At 40.6% G+C, this 19,957-nt stretch overlaps 1 protein-coding gene across 12 annotated transcripts in view; it reads left to right on the plus strand.

Moving 5' to 3' along the window:
- Window positions 1-7,062, plus strand: part of MARK3 (microtubule affinity regulating kinase 3) — a 113,652-nt gene extending 106,590 nt beyond the window's left edge. For 6 of the 12 annotated variants that reach the window (XM_043516761.1, XM_043516762.1, XM_043516767.1 and 3 more), the window contains 2 exons: window positions 3,304-3,348; window positions 6,510-7,062. In XM_043516761.1, coding sequence (XP_043372696.1) covers window positions 3,304-3,348; window positions 6,510-6,855 — 391 coding nt within the window. In that variant the 3' untranslated portion in view covers window positions 6,856-7,062. The remainder of the gene's footprint in view (window positions 1-3,303; window positions 3,349-6,509) is intronic. The other 6 variants (XM_043516764.1, XM_043516765.1, XM_038408003.2 and 3 more) reach the window with 1 other exon arrangement.
- Window positions 7,063-19,957: the final 12,895 nt, after the last annotated feature.

The raw sequence follows: 19,957 nt of genomic DNA on the forward strand, positions 1-19,957 counted from the left end.
TGGAAAAAACAGAGGGGAGATTTATATACACACACAGAGAACATGAAACAATGGGTTTATCATCACTCTCCTTACAGTGTGTATGATAAACCCATTGTTTCATGTTCTCTGTGTGTGTATATAAATCTCCCCTCTGTTTTTTCCACCAAATGCATCCGATGACGTGAGCTGTAGCTCACGAAAGCTTATGCTCTAATAAATTTGTTGGTCTCTAAGGTGCCACAAGTACTCCTTTTCTTTTTCCAAAAGAGGCTTACAAATAAGAGTACTTAACTCAAGATGTATCTTGGTGCAGGTGTTTAGTGAATACCTTTGATTTCCCTAAATGTAGATTGAGTGTTTAGAAGTTGGTCAATTTTAACTGAACTTCAGCCTCAGCTGAAAATAGGTCTGAAACCAGAACAAACTATTTTTGTCCCTTTGAAAGTCTGAACTTTTGAGTAAGCTAATCTTGAGGTTTCTTGTATCATTCACTATAGGGATGACAGGTCATAGTTCTGTTTCTTGAGCCTTTGTTGTCAACTGAGAAAGCGAGTCTGATGTGATCTATAAATGCTTGCAACTATAAGCAAAAATGTTCTCTCCTACTTCTGAGGAACAGATGCCTCTAGTGCCCTTCAGAGAGTATTTTTGAGTATAGCACTTGACATTTTGTTGTCTGAGTCAGGAAGTGACTTCAGACTTACAGAGAGAGGAGTTTGCTGTGCCTTCCAGAATGAGCCTTCCACAAGATCCTTTGCAGGTCTACTGTTGAAACCTCTGGATTTGTTCAGCTTTTATAGCTTTCTCCCTTCCCATAATTCCCCATGCTTTCACTAGTGTTCCATCCTCCGGAGAGATTGATGTAAAGAGCAGCCCTGAGATCTTGACTTGTACACCACAGACCTAGTAGGCTTTTTCCATTTCTGAGTTCCATTCATTCTAGAGAAAGAAGCATATCAGCTTGACATGTCTACTAAACTGATTATAAATATTATTGGCATTTTAATCTGTCTTTGACAGGCTTCACAGTTCAGTAACTAAGAGAACTAAATTATTTTACTGACCAATATGGACAAATATGTTGCATAACTTAAAATGATTGTCTCCATCCTATATTGCTACAGGTGATGATAGAACTGTCTCTTCTTATAGGCCTGAACCTGCTTCCATTGATACAATGGAGAAAAACGCATTGTTTTTAATAGAAGCAGCATCAGGCCTTTAGTTAAGAAACCACTTAGAATAGTCGTTGAGAGAGGCCTACTCCGGACGGCCATTGTGGTACTATACACTCTGTGTTGACGTAGTATTCTGGCAATAATCTGAACAGGACTCTTGCTTCAATGTGAACTTCATTTAGCCCAGATTTTTTCCCTTCAAGATTTTAAAATAAGACTGCAGTGTTGAGAAACTTTGAAATGTGATTCTGACCCAAAAAAAGTAGCAGAGAGCAGTGTTCCTGTATGCCTGCAACAGCATTTTGTTTGTATTAGTTCAGGAAAAAGTTTGATTTGTATTTTTTTGGATTCTCTTCTATATACTTGTGTGTAGTTGTTTTATGTAAGGTTTCAGAGTAGCAGCCGTGTTAGTCTGTATTCGCAAAAAGAAAAGGAGTACTTGTGGCACCTTAAAGACTAACAAATTTATTTGTATGCATCCAATGAAGTGAGCTGTAGCTCACGAAAGGTTATGCTCAAATAAATTTGTTAGTCTCTAAGGTACCACAAGTACTCCTTTTCTTTTTGTTTTATGTAAAATCTTGCTATAAAGAAAAAACAATACGTAAAACACACCTTGAAACTCTACATCTAGTTTAAGGATCTTCTTCTTTTAATCATGTTCCCTACCCCCTTCCTACTATTGTTTGTTGCATCCTGTCTTTAATCAGATGGTAAACTCTTCAGGGCAGGGACCATATATCTATGTTGTACAGTGCCTAGTACAGTAGGCTTCTGATTGGGGCTTTTGGGCACTGTGGCAATATAGAATACTGGTTTATTTGTAATTCCTTATCTTCACTTCAACTTTTATGTTCCTTAAACCTGTCTCGCTGCTTTCTTGCTATTTGTATTACAGTAGTACCTAGGGAACCTGGTCCTTGTTCACAGTCCCTGTTCTATTCAGGTTCTTATACCATTCCCTTCAGAATAGCATAGGCGCACCGTATCCATTTTGACAGGGATGTATACGTAGTAAATATAGAATTCCTGCCACATAATTTATAAACCTATGTTAATAGATTAAACATTACTGTGAAATAGTTAGGATTGGTATACAACATACGTGATTTGAACCCACAAAAGCAAAGAAACTAAAAGCTACATGACAGTACCCATGTTCCCAAACCGGCATACACCTCATCACCACAGCTACCATACACCACAGATGATGCACCACAGTTTTAACTCTCCCTTCTCATCCTCACACCATTTACCAAGCTGCCCTAATCTACTATGATTAGTTTGGTGTGTTAATGTTGTATATACACCTGGGGTGAGATAGGCATGGGAGAAAGTAGCCAAGTGCTTGTGGGAGATTTTTCCACCTTGATTCTGTTTTGCCTTGAGGGTTGCTTAAATGTAACTTTAATATATAACAGTGTTAAGCAACTTTTCTGCCTGTAATCTTTATATTGCATAATTTCTTTTACTCTTCTGCATATGTCTTCTGGAAGATGAATCCGTGGTACAGGAATTCAGAAGAATTCATATTCAGAGGATTTTACATATTGAGAAATCTTGAATTTACCTTGAAATTTTTCTTATGCTAACTTTAATTTATATCCTGATTTAAGGGAGGGCGGGAGAAATTAATAAGATGATCATTTTGATCTACAAGTTTCACTATATTTGATTTACAGGTATGGGTGTGCATATTAAAGCTGTTTTTAATACCATTTTTTCTTTTATAGCTTAGCACTTTAATTTTAACAATAATTAGTATATCTTTGTTTACACTGAATTAATAAATTTTACATATTTCTAATTCAACATTCTTCCCCACTGGAATCTTAACTTTTAACTTCATGTGTACGTGTGTCAATATAGTATTAAAATTAATACTAAAAGTATCTACTTTTTAGAAATTGAGGTTTATAAATACATATTGTTTTGGTGGGCAAGACATTTGTGGTATTCTAAGTTTGCTGTGATCTTGAAAATCCATTGAATCTTTGTTGCCTAAAGTGTCATAACACAATACATTATAATTACAGTATCATTGAGATATTGCATTTAGCAGCTATTCAGCTATTATGTATGCTAGTATAAGATTTGTCTTCTCTTTCCCACTTCCTTTTGTTTCTGCATTCTTTTCAATGAGGCTCCCGACTGAATATGAGAGGAACGGGAGATATGAGGGCTCAAGGTGAGGGTAATGATTTTTGTTTAAAATGTTACTTAGGTGAGTTTGAACCTTTCTCCCCCCCGTTTATGTGGCTCAGGGGTTCCGAGCAGCAGGTTTTGTTTCCTTTAACTCCACGAAACTAAACCAAGAAGTCCTCCTGTCTGCAAAACAGTGATTAAATCATTGAGTGACTTGGTTCTAAACTCTTCCATCTTTCATGTTGCCTTTTCCCTATATGTATTTCTGTATCTTAGCAGCTGAGCAGGCAGTTAGGCAGCCCCCAGTGAGACTGCAGAACAGCTTTATAATCCAATATTGGAGGGTGCTAAAGTGTGGATTTTTGTTTGTTTATTTTTACCCTTTTCAAGGTTATGAGCATAATTTCTGACTCTACTAATCAGCTTGAGGCTGCTCCTGTGAAAGAAAGTCTCCTCTATGATAACTCACAGAATTATCAAATAGGTCATCTTCATGCTGAATTTGTTTAACTTTCTAATCAAGTTTTTATTTTTATTCAATACTTTTTTCACAATGTTCTGCCAATATGATGGTACAGAAGTCTGTTTCATGTAACTAGAAACTGTTCAAAAAATGTCCATAAAAGGACAACTTGATTTGTTGTTAGTACTTGTCTTTGTAACTGAGGATGTGAGGGAGATTCACAAACCTAAGCCACTCTTTTTGGTGACAAATCTAAGGAACTGTCCTTATCAGGTGTCATTAGAGGAGGTTTTGGAACAAATTAATAAATTAAACAGTAATAAGTCACCAAGACGAGATCATATTCACACGAGTTCTGAAGGAACTTAAATGTGAAATTGCAGAATTAACTGTGGTTTGTAACCTATCATTTAAATCAACTTCTGTACCAAATGACTGGAGGATAGCTAATGTGACAACAATTTTTAAAAAGGGCTCCAGAGGTGATCCCAGCAATTACAGCCCTCACTTCAGTACCAGGCTAACTGGCTGAAACTATAGTGAAGAACAGAAGTGTCAGACACATAGATGAGCATAATTTGTTGGGGGAAGATTCAACATGGTTTCTGTAAAGGGAAATTATGCCTCACCAATCTACTAGAATTCTTTGAGGGAGTCAACAAGCATGTGAACAAGGGGATCCAAAGGATATAGAGTACTTAAATTTTCAGAGAGCCTTTCACAGGGTCCCTCACCAAAGACTTAAGCAAAGTAAGCTGTCATGGGATAAGACGGAAGGTCCTCTCCTGGATCGATAACTGGTCAAAAGATAAGAAAAGATAGGAATAAATGGTCAATTTTCAGAATGGAGAGAGGTAAATAGTGGTGTCCCACAGGGGTCTGTATTGGAACCAATACTATTCAACTTATTCATAAATGATCTGGAAAAAGGGGTAAACAGATGATACAAAACTGCTCAAGATAGTTAAGACCCTGGCAAACTGGGCTACAAAGGGATCTCACAAAGAGCTACAAAGGGATCTCACAAAACTGGGTGACTGGGCAATAAAATGGCAGATGAAATTCAATGTTGATAAATGCAAAGTAATGCACATTGGAAAACATAATCCCAACTATACATATAAAATGATGATGTATAAATTAGCTGTTATTCAAGAAAGAGAGATCTTTTCCAATTCCAAAATATCTATTTTGAGATGGGGTGACCACATCTGCATGCAAAAAAAGATACTTTGGAATTGGATAAAGTTGAGAAAAGGGCAACAAAAATGATTAGGGGTATGGAATGGCTTCCATATGAGGGTTGATTAATAAGATTGAGACTTTTCATCTTGGAAAAGAGACAACTAAGAGGGGATATGGTTGAGGTCTATAAAATCATGACTGGTGTGGAGAAAGTAAATAAGGAAGTGTTGTTTACTCCTTCTCATAACAAAAGAACTAGGTGGCACCAAATGAAATTAATAGGCAGCAGGTTTAAAACAAACAAAAGGAAGTATTTTTTCACACACTGCACAGTCAACCTGTGGAACTCTTTGCCAGAGGATGTTGTGAAGGCCAAGACTATAACAGGGTTCAAAAAAGAACTAGATAAATTCATGAAGGATAGGTCCATCAATGGTTATTAGCCAGGATGGGCAGGGATGGTGTCCCTAGTCTCTGTTTGCCAAAAGCTAGGAATGGGTGATGGGATGGATCACTTGATGATTACCTGTTCTGTTCATTCCCTCTGGGGCACCTGGCATTGGCCACTGTTGGAAGACAGGATACTAGGCTAGGTGGACCTGTGGTCTGACCCAGTATGCCTGTTATATTCTAAACTGAATTATGAATCTTAACATACCGCTGATTTTAAACTGTATGGTATACCATGAGAGCAAAAATAATCTTTAAAGAGGTTTCTGATGCAGAAAACACTTTTATGCACCTAGCTGCATTTTACCAAATACTTTTCTGTGAAGGTTTCAGTACACAGATTTCAGCTCTCTTTTTAGCCATGTGACCATTAATTCATAGCTGAAATACAAGAGTGAGCTGATATTCTACAAATTTCTGGAACTCGTCTTCTGATCCGTTTCCACCACCACCAAAACAAGAGAGGAACATTGTTATTGCTATGTGCTTTAATTCTTACATTTGATAGTCATCAGACTTTCCCATTGTACCTTCTGTTGTAGTGAGAAGGAGATCATTTTTGTTAACATTAGTTTGGTATGTTAACTTCCTGTATTTTATTCTGAAAAAGGCACTGCAGTAACTTCAGAAGTTAGACTGTTCACCATTGCAAGTTATATATCAGCTATAGCCTAAGTCTTTAAGTTGTGACTTAGAGCTGCTATCTTAATGAGGGTTCCAGATTTCTAGAGCTTTCTGGTGCTATATGGCCCGGAATATTGGTCCATATAGGTTGTAACCTTAATTGAATTACAGGTGAGTGAAAACTTACCTTCAGCATGGTAGTAATCAAGCTTTTCATCCTCGTGTCCCCATTTGTTCCAATTGTTGTTCACACTAGTTGTGTCTTGGCTTAATTAGATTGTATGCTTTTGGGGTGGGAACAGTCTTACTGTGTGTATATGTAATATGCAATACCTAGTACAAAAGGGTCCTTTTCCAAGTTTGGGCCCCTCTAGGGACTTCTGTAATACAAAAAATGCACACTGAACATGGCAGTTGCTTCACCAACACAAGATTTAAGAGGCTATTGGTTGTTCTATTAAATAATAAATTTTTTCTTTCAGTCGCAATGTAGCTGTGGATCAGAAGGATGAAAACAAGGAAGCCAAGCCCCGCTCACTGAGGTTTACTTGGAGCATGAAAACTACCAGTTCCATGGATCCTAATGATATGATGAGGGAAATTCGTAAAGTCTTGGATGCCAATAATTGTGACTATGAACAAAGAGAGCGTTTCTTGCTTTTCTGTGTCCATGGCGAGGGACATGCGGAAAATCTTGTCCAGTGGGAGATGGAGGTGTGTAAACTGCCAAGACTGTCACTGAATGGAGTCCGCTTTAAGCGGATATCGGGAACATCCATAGCATTTAAAAACATTGCTTCCAAAATTGCCAATGAATTAAAGCTGTAAGAAAAAGTAATTAAGTTGTAAATTAAGTAGCAATTTCAAGTGTTTTTGAGAACACCGATGGAAATGTATAGAATAATATTTAGGCAATAATTTCTGCATCTTTTGAATCATGATATTAAAAAAAAAAAATTGAAACAAGCTGCTGAGCTGGGAGGGAGAGTTTTTTTATAAGTGCACTACAGCATTAAAGTTGCCTACTATGTAAAATATTACCCCTTCTGCTTTATTTCCATTGCTCTAAGTCTTTGACAACAAACTGAAACACACAATATATACATTTAAATATGCCTCCTGTTTGTGTGGATGTGAGAATGTACAGTATGTGTGTATAATATATTAAGTATTATATGTAAACTATTCATTGAAAACATCAGAGCTATACCCGTACCTCTTTTGGAGCTAATTTTGGTGCTAAAAATTGAAATGGCCAAGGAGGAAACACTTGGGTTAATATTTAAAATAATTGAATGGTTACCCAGTCAATGCAGTTTTACAGTTCACTGCTGTGTTAAGAAAAAAGTGTGAAGGGTTTGGATTTATGGTTGTGAACATTACTCCTGTTTTTTAAGTAGATCTCATGAGATAATTAAACATTCACTTTTACTCAGTAAGTCTTGCATTATACTTCTCCCACTATTTATTATTTAAGTCTGAATTAGATTAAAAATTAGAGTTGATTTATGCATTAAAATTTGAGTAAATGCTTCAATTTCTCTGTTCATGTTAAACACAAGTGTAAAAATATATCCTTTTTATCTCTTTGTCTTCATGACTTAGTAGAATGGGTTACCGTTCAGTAAGCTCTACCATTTACAGCTACAGAATGTAAACAGTGTAGTTCAACGAGAACATCACGTTTAGTGTCTTATCTTGTGGTAGAAATGTGTTTTAAAAATCTGACTTGCTGGAACTTGACTTAGTGACAATTTCAGACAAAGTTCCTACTGTAAAGGCTTGGCCAGTTTCTTCAGAAGAACAAAAGGACTTTCAGTGAATGATAAAAGTTCTGGTGAGAATTACCACATGCCTGAGATGCTCACTTTCTACATTACTGCTGGACATACATTATCCCTTCCCCTTGAGCTGTGAGCATGCACTCTTGTTAAAATCCAGAAGTGGAAAGTCAATGTCTGCTGATCACTTTTCATACTTTAAATGAATTTAAAAGTGATGCAAGATACCAGATTGATAGACCGCCTTAGAGACTGAACTCCTATCATTTGATAAACACAATAGCACAAGTGGCAGTGGTTCCGCCCTCCCTTTACCTCCTACTAACTCCTTGCAATGCCCTCAGCCCAGTTCTGTGAGGTACTACTTATATAGGTGGAAAGAGAGTTCGATCTCCATGTCAATTCTATCTTTTGGTCTCTGCTGAGACTACTAGGGAGTCACTTGCAGTGTGCTTTTTTTTAGTGTGGAGAGGAAACCTGCCCTCTCTGAATTCTATCTTGACCAACACATTTCCTACAGACCACCAAGCAGCCATCAGATGGTACCAACTCTTAGTCGCTACTGACCTGGGATGGATTTGAATCAGAAACCTGGATTCCCCGATCCATTCAATCTACCTACTAATTTTCCCTTTCCTGTATTCAGTTTGCTATTTCACTAAGGATTTGTGTATATAATACCGCGTGTTATCTACTTTATTTTATATAAATTTAATGCTTATGGTCCTGTTCCCATGCAGCAGTTAGGCATGTACTTAATATGTGCTTTAATTCAGACCCTAAGCTTGCTTTTTAAAATTACAGTGAGCTAACGTAGTTCTTCACTGTGTGCGCAACTTAGGTTTGACCCAAGGTGCAAATGCAGAATCCAGAATATTTTGCACGTTCAGTTTTGTGATCTGTGCTCTGAAAACAAGAATTTCTTCCTTTATACCTCTTCCTCAGTCTCTAGTGACCTTGCCCTAAGCATTGATAATTTTGCTAACTAAAAGATAATTATAGTTGTTAAATGCAGTAAATATTCCTGAATTTACATTTTTTAATGTATGTATATTTTGGATCATGAACTGGCTTTAGAACTCTTGGTGCAGATGGAGTTTGATGGGCTGTCAGTACTCGTGCTTACTTTGCTCAGGATGGTCTTGCCATGAAAACTCCATTTTGTAATAGCAATAAGAGATTACAGGACAGATGTACTTCTCAGGTGAGGATTCACATAGCCTTTAGCTTTCTACGTTAAACACTGCTCAAGGTGTATTCTTTTCATACAGTAGTGTACTTCCTGTTGTCTTATAATTTAAACTCCATGTTCTGATCATAGCACTTACTGATTGTAAATCTGTATTCAGTGGAAATTCCAAAAGTTTCATATTAAATGTCTCCTGCAATACTGTTTTTTTTACCCATTCAGTATATAATTGTTTCTGCAAAGTACAACAGTATCATAAGTTTAAATATTTTTAAAAGTTTGTACTTAAGTATTTTTGTCTTAAAATGTGTTCAAAAGATACTTTTAGAAATAATCTGTATTTGAGATATTAAAATACACCAAATGACATATTTATTAGCACTAGAAACAGGTTCTTAACAGCTTCCTTCTCAAATATAATACAGAACTGTCAATTGCAAAAATGTTACGAATGTTCTTGATCATAACACACACAATGTCCTTCATTCTAAAGTGCAGAAGCTTGTAATTATTTGTCTGGTTCACTGGTAGGACAATCACTGAAGGAACTATATTTTGCTATATTAAGAAGATGCTTAATATAAAGCTATAGGCCTCAATCCTGCATGGTCACTGGAGATCTTTTAGCTCAGGGGATTGCCTGCTGGTATGAGCTGGCAGGATTGGGTCTATAGTTACTTTATGTATCAAACCTCCTTGTAATCAGAGTCCAAGATGTGTACTGTGGTGATAATAGCAGTCCTGGACACCTCATGAGATGTTGATTCAGGGCTGAGAAATGCTTTTGTAACAGCATTAATTCTGCCCTAGAGATCGGTGTCTCATTTTCTAAAAATGTTTGTTGGCTCTTGACTAACGCACTGTGTGCTCCCACCCAAGTCACTGCCAGGTCTGATTCTGAAATCAAGCTTTTCTTCGCTTGGCTAGCAGGTAAAAAAATGTTCTGAGTTTTTCATGGTATATTTTAATTACTATATTTTGCAAAGCTTTCTTTAAGTAATTCAATTCAAAATATTTCTTGTCATACATGGAAACTCAACGGTAAGTGAGAATTAATAAGCTCAACCAAGCTTTTCTCTCTAAGGTTACAATTCATTGAAGCAATCTAGAAACCAAAAAGGCATAGTTCTGAGAGAAATAGCTGCATTTGCCTGACCAGATATGTTTTAAGACCTTGGACCATGTTGTGAAGGAGATGGTAAATAATTCAGCATAAAGGGCAGTACTAGCTGTTCCTCCAAACTTTAGTTTCTAAGTATGTTACACGTACCTTCGTCTTTGATATCGCTGAAGGAAGTGACCCTATAGAAAATGGCCTGGTAGGTGTGGGTTCAAGGAACCTCAGCCTTAGTACAAGTAGCACAAACTCCTGGGTACTAATTCTCTTATTAATCATTTGCATTATGGTAAAAGCCATAACCAAGATAGGGGTCCTATAATGCTGGGTGCTATTGAAAACAAAAACAGTAAGATGCAGTCCCAAAGATCTTACAATCTAAAACGCCCTGGTCTGAAAAAAGAGGTATTGCTTTCCATATTTTACAGATAGGAATAGAAGCACGGAGATTAAGTACCTTGCCCATGGTCACATAGGAAATTTAGGTTCAATTCCCAGGTCTGCTACAGACCTGAGTTCTAGTCCAGTCTCTTAACCATAAAACCATCTTCTCTGTCTAAGGCCCTGATCCAGCAAGGTACAGAAGTACATTGCTTAATTTGAATCATGTGAGTAGTCCCATTAGTGTGAATGCAAGGCACATCCTAAAGCACCTTGCTGGATCAGGGCCAAAGCCACTCCCTTTGAATCAGTGTAACAACATTTGTGTATTTCAGCGGCTCTAGACTGATGGTTTATATTGTAGTCTGTGTGCTTCCCATGCCCTAGAACCTTTTGGTGGCAGTCTGCACAATGAAATATTTTAGGAACCATATAGTGGAGAAGAAGGAGGAAATGTGTGATGTACTCCACTAGAGCGTGTTTCTTTACCCAAATGTTTTGTTTCAAATTTATATCTTTAAGGGCGTAAGACACTGCTGTGTTAGTACATTGGTCTAAACATGGTTGGAAGAACAACCTCTTTAGGAATGTGAATACACATTTCAAATTTATATTAATGTATAATTTTTCAAATAAATTTGTGCAGTTGGTGACTGTTTTGATCTGCATTTTACTCTCCTGGCTGTGTGTATAGTTCTCATTTCCTTCATTCTTGCTAGAGAAGTCTTGGAGCTTTGCAGTGCAGAATGGCTTCATTTTATTAAAAATCACTAGTACTGCCAATTTCATCACCATTTCAGACATTGTGGTAAGTCAGGGACTGTTCTGGCACTCAGTTTGAGTAGCAGTAAGTTATCTCTTAACAGTTTCAATATTATGTTTCTTGGAAGGCTCCCTACTTTAATAATCGCATTATTGAATTCTTATCCAATTAGAAAACTCTTAAGATCAACACTTTACTTCAATATGTAGTGAATTTTCAGGTAGAAACTAGTGGAAGAAATAAAGTCCATCCAATTTGTTGATCAGCTTTACAAGGTTCCTATCCTGTTGGTGTTTTCTTTCCAGGCATTGACACTATACTGTGTTTTCTGGATGCATTCTTGATGGATGTACACCTTCCAGCAGAGGCACTAAGAAAAGCAATGGCACTAAAACTGCTGCTCAGAATTTGAATTATTCTTAAATTGTCTTTCTCAGACTTTCAGATTTGTCCTAGCACTAAGAATAAAGTTTAAACTCAGCTGAATATGGTAGGCTTTTTGCCCCGACAACGGTTGAGAGCAGAAGAGCTGTAGATGTTAATACAAATCCCCATAGCAATCTGTGTGGAAACAACTTAGTGTCAGCAACTGCTACCTCTGGTTTACATTTACTTATCTAGAACTGTTAAATGCAAATAGTAGTAGTGGCAATTCATCAGATAAGTTGTTTAATTAAAAAAATGTTAAACATTCCTGATGGAAATTTAAAATGGTCATTATTTCTTCAGCAATTGCTGTTCTGCATCTGTGGAGTGTTTCTATCAAAATCGGGTAAAATGCAAATATAATACATGCATACAAAGTGGCAGAGTTATGGTTGCTGTGGGAAACCATAGCACTGAATTCCCTGGCTTGGGGTTTTCAATTCTCAATCACAACAGTCCATTCTTCTCGCATTACATTTAATAAAATAAACATTGAAATCATACATTTCGTGTTTCAGTGTAGTTCTTAATCACACTGAATGCATTAGGTGCATTTAATTAGATATTCTCACAAGTAATCAGATTGAAATGATCTAATTGAAAAGCACAGGTGAGATTATTTTAATCTGTGGCAATGCAAATTGAATATAGTCATTAAGGAAAATGCTATTGTGTGTATGTACAGAATGTTATTTTCAATCATTCGACTATTTGTCAACCAATATTTTTCTAAGTTAGAGGTATTTCTCATTAAGAACTGGTTACCTTGAACACTGGGGAAAAAATCCTTTTTTAATTGAGTGCAAAAAAATCTGAAATTTTTTTGTAAGTGTAACAAGATTTGGGGTTTTTTCTGATTCAAAATGGGCGAATGACATTTAACTAAACTCTGCACAAATATTTCCCTGTGATGCAGAGAATAAGCAAGAAAACTGCCAGCCAAATAGGTAATTCATTTGGAAAGTAGTAGATCTTGAAAGTAGGGATGTAGAATGAAAGTGCCTTGAATATAATTACTCTGCTCCTGTGGCACAATAATGAAGATTAAAAACAACTTGATACTTATAGAGAAAACAGTCAATGAAAGGCACGGCACTTCCATTTTGTGCTTCAGAGGATGAGGACTGTTTGCTGGAATGATCTTTCTTATGGTATCTACCTGTTCGATCTTGTATTTAGCTGAGACACTAAATACAAGGTTTTCCAAGACCTGAGGAGGAGCCCTGTGTAGCTCAAAACCTTGTTTCTCTCACCAGCAGAAGTTGGTCCAATTAAAGTTATTACCTCACTCACCTTGTGTCTCATATCTTGGGACCAACACAGCTACAGCAACAGTACTTTCTTACAGTAGATTGTCATAAAATAGAGGTGGAGTTGTAGTGATTGCAATGATTACAGGATGTTTCTCAAATTCAGAAACACAAAAAGGAGCCACCATGGCTTGGTATTACTCATAATGATGTTGAGCAGTGACTCCAGGAAATACTCCATATGTTATAACTTTCATATGAACAGTAGTAGTATTGTAATAATTAACTTTGGCTTATTGCAGATCTATTCTAGAAAAATCTAGTGGAAAATATTTACTTGTATATATTTGATTGACAAAAATGCTACAAAATGCTATCTTTATCTCTTCATTACATCTCTGTTCATAGAATTAATTTTTTTGTACATTCTGATTTTATCTTTTACATGGGAAAACAGCAGGGGTGCAGAAACCCTTTGAACTCCTCTCACCCTGTTTCTTCTCCCATTTCCCTATGAATTCATCATGATGCCCAATATAAGGGTTTGTCTACACTTACCAGAGGATCGATGTGCAGTGATCAATGCATCGGCAATTCCTTTAGTGTGTCTAGTGAAGACCACATTGCTCTCCTGTCGACTCCTGTACTCCACCTGAATGAGAAGCGCAAGGGGAGTTGATGGGAGAGCATCTCTTGTCAACATAGTGTAGTGCGGACCCTGCAGTAAGAAGATCTAAATACGTCAACTTCAGCTACGTTATTCACGTAGCTGAAGTTGCATAACATAGATTGATCTCCCATAGTGTAGACAAGGCTAAGATTTGTCTGCTGGGAAGGGCAACAGCAATGTTTTTAAGATGAAATTCCTTTTGTGTTTTCTAAAGAGTAATCTCCAATTTCCTCTCTTTCTGAGATTTAATTAATTGGAATTATTTGCTTTGGTGTTTGTTTAAATATTATAATGGACACTTACCTGTGACTGTTCTAGTTAAGATTGTGAGCCTAGGTATTGCATAGTAAAAAGGTAATGTCAATGCCGAGTTATGGTTGCCTGGTTGGTATGTCATCCCCCTCAGGAGGCAGCAGAATAGGGTTAGTGGTTCAAATTTAGATCCAAATTTCTATCTCCCTTCTGTTGATGTACCAAATTTCAAAGGAATCTAAGTATGTTAATTTTAGAGAACTTAAAAATTTCAATCTTTTAAACATGTCAGAAGCTCCCATGCCACTGTAATAATATGATCTCAGATCAGTTTCCATTTCCGTTCCACTGCATAACTTTGTGAAGCTTTGTGCCTATAGTTATCCATGTTTGCTCTTACAGAACATGTTTTTATTTTTTAAATCTTGCTAGCTGTATTTGGAGTTATGAGAGGGTTATGGGGAAAAAACACTTCCCACATTCTTCTGATTTTAAAAAAAATCCTCACTTTACTGTAGCCTTAATTATCTGAATAATTAAAGTTGAAAACTTCAGAGGGAGCTAATTCTCAAAGAGCTGTTTGTTTACACAATGATAGACGTGTCTAGATTCAGTAGGCATGGAAATTTTGCAAACTGCATAACGCAGCCATTGTCAAGCATTTTCATTGGATGGCCATCTTATAGGAGAGGTTTGTGCTCATCTTCCCACCCAATTGTAATTGCATAATTGTGCCAACTGTAGCAATTGTTTACATGGAAGAAGAATAGGGAAGTATTATATATTTTTAGTTTTAGATGCTTTTTGCAGTCAGAAACATGGATGAGTCAGCAGAATGTGACTGACTGACTGCCCCAATTTGGGCCCTTTGAGTGTATTGAATGTGTGCACTAAACTGAGTGTTCTAACTGCTGTTCTTCTCTTTACGTACATTCTGTAAATGTTGCATTACAATGTTCCAAAGCAAAATTGTTCAGTCTGAACTTTAAAACTTTTTATCTAACTGTTCTCTCTACAGACTTCCTCTGGGATCTGAAACCCATGGGCAGATGCTTTCCTTCTCTCATCTCCACTAATCATTCTGTTGACCAAACCCTCTCCTAATTACACTTGTGCTACTCTACATCTCTTTGAACTGCTCCAGTGGTGCAAAAGCTCTATAAAGTTGATTTAACTAGCCACATAGAGATTCCCCTAGCCAAGGGGAAAGCATGTGTTTAAGAGCCTTCTTTATACCACTGTGTTGTGCCTCCTCACAGCCCTTAGGGTCAAGTGTGCGACCAGGAGAAAGAGGATGTGGCCAGAATGTTGCTGTGGTTAAGAAATCCCTAGCTACTGGAATGGTTCTTCTTTGAGTACTTGTGCATGTCCATTCCATGTTAGGTGTGTGCGCACCTCGTGCACAGTCGCTGGAAATTTTTCCCTCTGTGGAATCCACTGGGTTTCCTTGAGTGCCCTTTGGTGCCTTGCGCTTATCGCCCTGTAAAAGGGGTCGCCCGACCTTGCACCCTCTCAGTTCCTTCTTGCCATCCGTGACAGTTGCTGGAACTGCTCCTCTTGCTTCGTTAGTGGTTCTCGTTTGTCACTCCATCCCTTCCTCTTTTTTTTTCCTTCCCAATAGTTTTCTCAGTTTGAACTTTAGTTAGTAGTTGTAAATAGTTGGACTCTTGCCGCTTTCGCTGAGATTCCCCATGCATGCCTCGTTCTCCAGGCTTCAAGCTCTGCACCTCCTGCAGTAAGGCCCTGCCTTTGAGGATACCACCTTCCAGTTGTCTAAAGTGCTTGGGTGAGACTCATCTCAGAGATTGCCGCCAGTTCAAGATGCGTACAAAGAAAGAACAGGAGGCCATGTTAAAGTCCTCCTGATGGAAGTGGCACTCCGACCCTCCTTGGAAGTGAGCTGGTCGGACTTGGCACCAAATATTTCAGCATCAGTACTGAGTGCTCCACCCACTGTAAGTGACTCTTGGCATGTTCCCTGTCACCGATGCTGAGAAAAAACATATGCAGCTGGCCAGGGTGTTCCCCAATGCTAAAAAGGCCATTCATGGGGCAAATAGCGGAGTGTTCCCTGCGTCTGGTCACTCGTCTATCCCCCACACAGCAGACTGTACTGTCGACTCCATCCTGTTTACAGGCTCCATTGAGTCCAGTCCCAGGTCAGCCGTCATCACCGGAGGGACAGTGTGGCACCAGTGAGATAACGGTGCCATCCACTCCAGAGGCATTAGTTGTGGCCAGAGACTTCCTTCCACTGTTCGTACTGCCATCGCTGGCAGTCCAAGTGTCGGCATCATCAGTCCTGGAGAGCATAAGGAAGCATGTTGCCCTGAGTTCCCATTCAGTACTGGGGCCATCGGTATCATCTAGAGGGTAACTGTCCCTGCTAGCATCGACGTGGGCTTCTCCATGTTGGCACCAATCCCCTGATCTTTTGCATCAACCCCTGGAATTGATGGGTACCACATCTCCATAATCCCTGGAGGAAGGTTCATTGTTGGAGCGGAGGTGGAGTCATTCACCCAGACAAGGACTCCCTACCAATACACCACCTCTCAATCCTATTCAATGGGGGATCCCAGTGTGGGGGTACCTCTGAGTGATTGGCCCAGTGGGCACTGACCTATGCAAATGCAATGGCCATTCTAGAACCTATAAGGCTTCACCCTGGTGCCAGTCCCCCCCCCCCCCCCCCCCCCCCCCCCCCCCCCCCACACACACACACACACTCTCTCTCTCTCTCTCTCTCTCTCTCTCAGTGGCGTCAGAGAGAGGCTCCTGTCTCACCAAGCAGCACCGGACTCCAGTACCGAACCCAGTACTGACATTCAAGACCTGGACCTATGGGATTTGCATTGTGCAGAGGAAGAAGAGAAGGAACCTGTGACAGTGCAGGTCACTGCCGCCTCTTCCCCAGAGGAGGCAGTGTCAGGGCCAGACGCATCACACCCTACCCCCAGGATGACTTAAAAGCTCATCAGGGGCTATTGAAGAGGGTGACCTTGAAGCTAGGTCTGGAAGTGGAGGTCGTAAGAGTCCCCGCACAGCCTAGTAGACATTTTGGCCATGGTGGCCCCATCAGTGGTGACTCTCTTGCTCCTTCAGGAGTCCAGGCAGGAGTTCTCCACTCTGGTGGAAGAGGGGAAGGCAATAGCCAGGGGTTCCTTGCAAGCCACCCTCAATGCAGCAGATGCGGTGGCCTTGTAAAGGTGCTCTTGGCGCCTGTCCTCTGGCCTACTGGCAGAGATGCAGCAGTCTCTTCAGGACCTCAGGTTTGAAGGGTGTTCACTCTCCTCAGAGCAAGCAGATGCAGAGCTCTACAGCCTGAAGAACTCCAGATCCACCCTCAAATCCCTGGGTGTCTATGTCCCGGCACCTTGAAGGAAACATTTCAGGCCCCAACAGCCCACGCATTTCTCTACTCTGCTGCCCTGTCAGGACCTGCAGAAAGCAAAGTAGAGGCTTTAGGTGCAGGTAACTGCCTCCATCTGCATCAGCGTTGCTACCTGGCCCTCCCAGATACTCGGGGGGGCTCCAAACAGAACTTTTGATGGGGCGCCCGAGGACATTATACCAGTTCCCACATCAGATCCAGTCCCCTATTATTTCCAAACCATTTGTCCCACTTCAGCTCAGCATTGTCACGCATCACCACAGACTATTGGGTGCTGAGCATGGTGGAAGAGGGATATACCCTCCAATTTTTTTCCACCTTGTCCCTCCCCACCCCAGTCCCTCTTCAGGGACCCTTCTCACAAGCAGCTGTTAGTCCAGGAGGTGCAAGCCCTCATCCAGGTAGGAGCTGTGGAAGAGGTTCCTCAGGATTTAAGAGGGAATAGGTTTTATTCACATTATTTCCTAATCCCAAAGTGGTCTCCGACCTATTTTATACCTGCACTGCTCAACAGCTGTCTCAAAAAGCTGAGGTTCCACACGGTCTCCTTAGTCTCCATCATTCCCTCCCTGGATTCCAGAGACTGGAGGAATGCCTCCCTCAATTTGGGAGATGTCTATTTCCATATCCCAGTTTTCCGAGGCCACAGAATGTTTCTCAGGTTTGTTGTGAATCAGACCCACTACCAGTTTACTGTTTTCCCATTTGGCCTGTCAGCAGCCCCATGGGTTTTTATGAAATGCATGGCAGTATTGGCGGCCTTCCTGAGAAGGTGAGGAGTACAAGTTTACCCATACCTTGATGACTGGCTGATTTGAAGACTAGCCCCAAAGCATCTGAGACTAAGGATATTGAGTGCTGGGGCCTGATAAAGGGAACGCCTGAGCCCACCAGTCGAGGGTCCCTCCTCTAGTCAAGGACCGGAGTGGGCACTGTTAGCACTGTGTCCAAATGATGGTGATTCGGCAAGTACACAGAGGCCATACAATATTGAAGGGGTGTGAGGTGCAGTCTCGCATGCTGCGCTATGTATGCGCCATCGTCTGAAGTCTTCTGGGAAGAAGGCCCTGGCCTGGGTAGAATAGAGCACCTCTCCGATGAAACTCTATCCTCTCTAGTGGGATGAAGGTTGACTTCTGATTGTTTATCAGCAAGCCCAGTGCTTGAAAGGTTGCCTGAAAGAGGAGGATACTGGCCTTCACCTTGAAAATATCCATTGAAAGGCATCGTGGAGGAGACAACTATAATGAGGTGTATCCTTGGGCTGGGATTTGGCAGCTGTAACACAACCTCAGCATAGGTTTCATGGAATTAGTTGTTTCATCCTGTCTGTATCATCCTTTTTTCCCACCACTGACGCTCAAGTTTCTGGCCTTCTGTCTTCATCCAGCACCAAGTGTTCAAAAGCCAAGGAGATCTGTGGGAGCAGTGGGGAGAAAGGGCCACTTGTTGGTGTAATGGGATGTATAAACCCCACATGGTCAGTGACAAGGTTAAAGGGAGCTGGAGAGCCCAATTAACCCATTCTATGGCACCTGGAGGGAAACAAGTAATTGAGGATTAGATCCTGCTGGGGAGAATGAGACTGGGTAGTTCCTATACCAAGACTGCAGGACGAGTACAGAAAGATGGAGAGAGGAGACCTGTAGTAAGGAGCTTATACCCTGGGATTGAGCATGAAGGGAGAGGGTAGCAGGGCTCAAGAGATTCCAGGCAGCTGCCCCAGAGGCTAGGAGCCACCCTGAGAAAGCAACTCTGACAAACTGGGGAAAGCTGCACAGAGAGAGACAACTCCAGGGAGAGAGGGCTGGAGAGTGCTGCTCCATGACAGATGCCTGCAAACATGCAAAGGCAGGGAGTAGTGAGGGATCATAAGGAACAGACCCTAGCTGCTTTTCACAAAGGCTCTGGGTTGGAACCCAGAGAAGAGGGTGGGCCTGGGTTCCCTACTATCACCCCTCTCTCGCCCCAGCAGGAGGGTGATGTATGCCTTAGGAGTAAAGGGGCAAGGACTACTAAGCCCAGCCAGGGCCAAAGGCCTGGTACATGGTCACTAAGACTTTGGGTTTTCGTTTGGCCTCTGTTACCCCACAAGGGGTGAGGCTGTCAGTGTCCTGGTCGGAGGCCTGTATCACAAGAAGGAACTATCTATGAGGGGTCCACATAGCTGCTGATGGAGGATCAGAGACACTTGAACTTGCCTTACCTGAGGCACCTCTCTTGGATTTGATGTTTGCAGAGATGATTAATGCAGTGCTGCCTGCTATCTTTTGTCCATGTCTGGGGTGTACCAAGTATCCCAGGGAGGTGAGGGGGCTAGCACAGGGCTTGCAGTGTCATCCATCCAAGCCTCAGTGATGCAGCCTATATCAAGTGCTTCATCACTGCTAAGGTCACTCATTGTTTGGTGGCAGAGCTTGTTTTGATCAGCATCAGCTTTAGTTCATGTCCCTTTGTGCTGCCTGCTTCTGGCCCATGCCTCGGTAGTGCTCCTGTGCAGTGTATAGACATTGGGCATCTGGAATCTGGCTTCTTATGTCTGCTTTTCTGTTTCCATGGACAGTTCCTCCCTGTGGCAGGTGACGTAGTGAATTGTGGGAAGGTCTGAGTGGAGGAGTCTGGGTTGCCAGATGTCATGGGAAGGGTTGGGTATCTTTTGGAACTGTAACCTGGCTGAGCCCAGGGAATGGGTGCAGCTGGAGCAGGG

Source organism: Dermochelys coriacea, chromosome 6, assembly GCF_009764565.3.
Source record: "Dermochelys coriacea isolate rDerCor1 chromosome 6, rDerCor1.pri.v4, whole genome shotgun sequence".
NCBI classification, from domain to species: Eukaryota; Metazoa; Chordata; order Testudines; family Dermochelyidae; genus Dermochelys; species Dermochelys coriacea.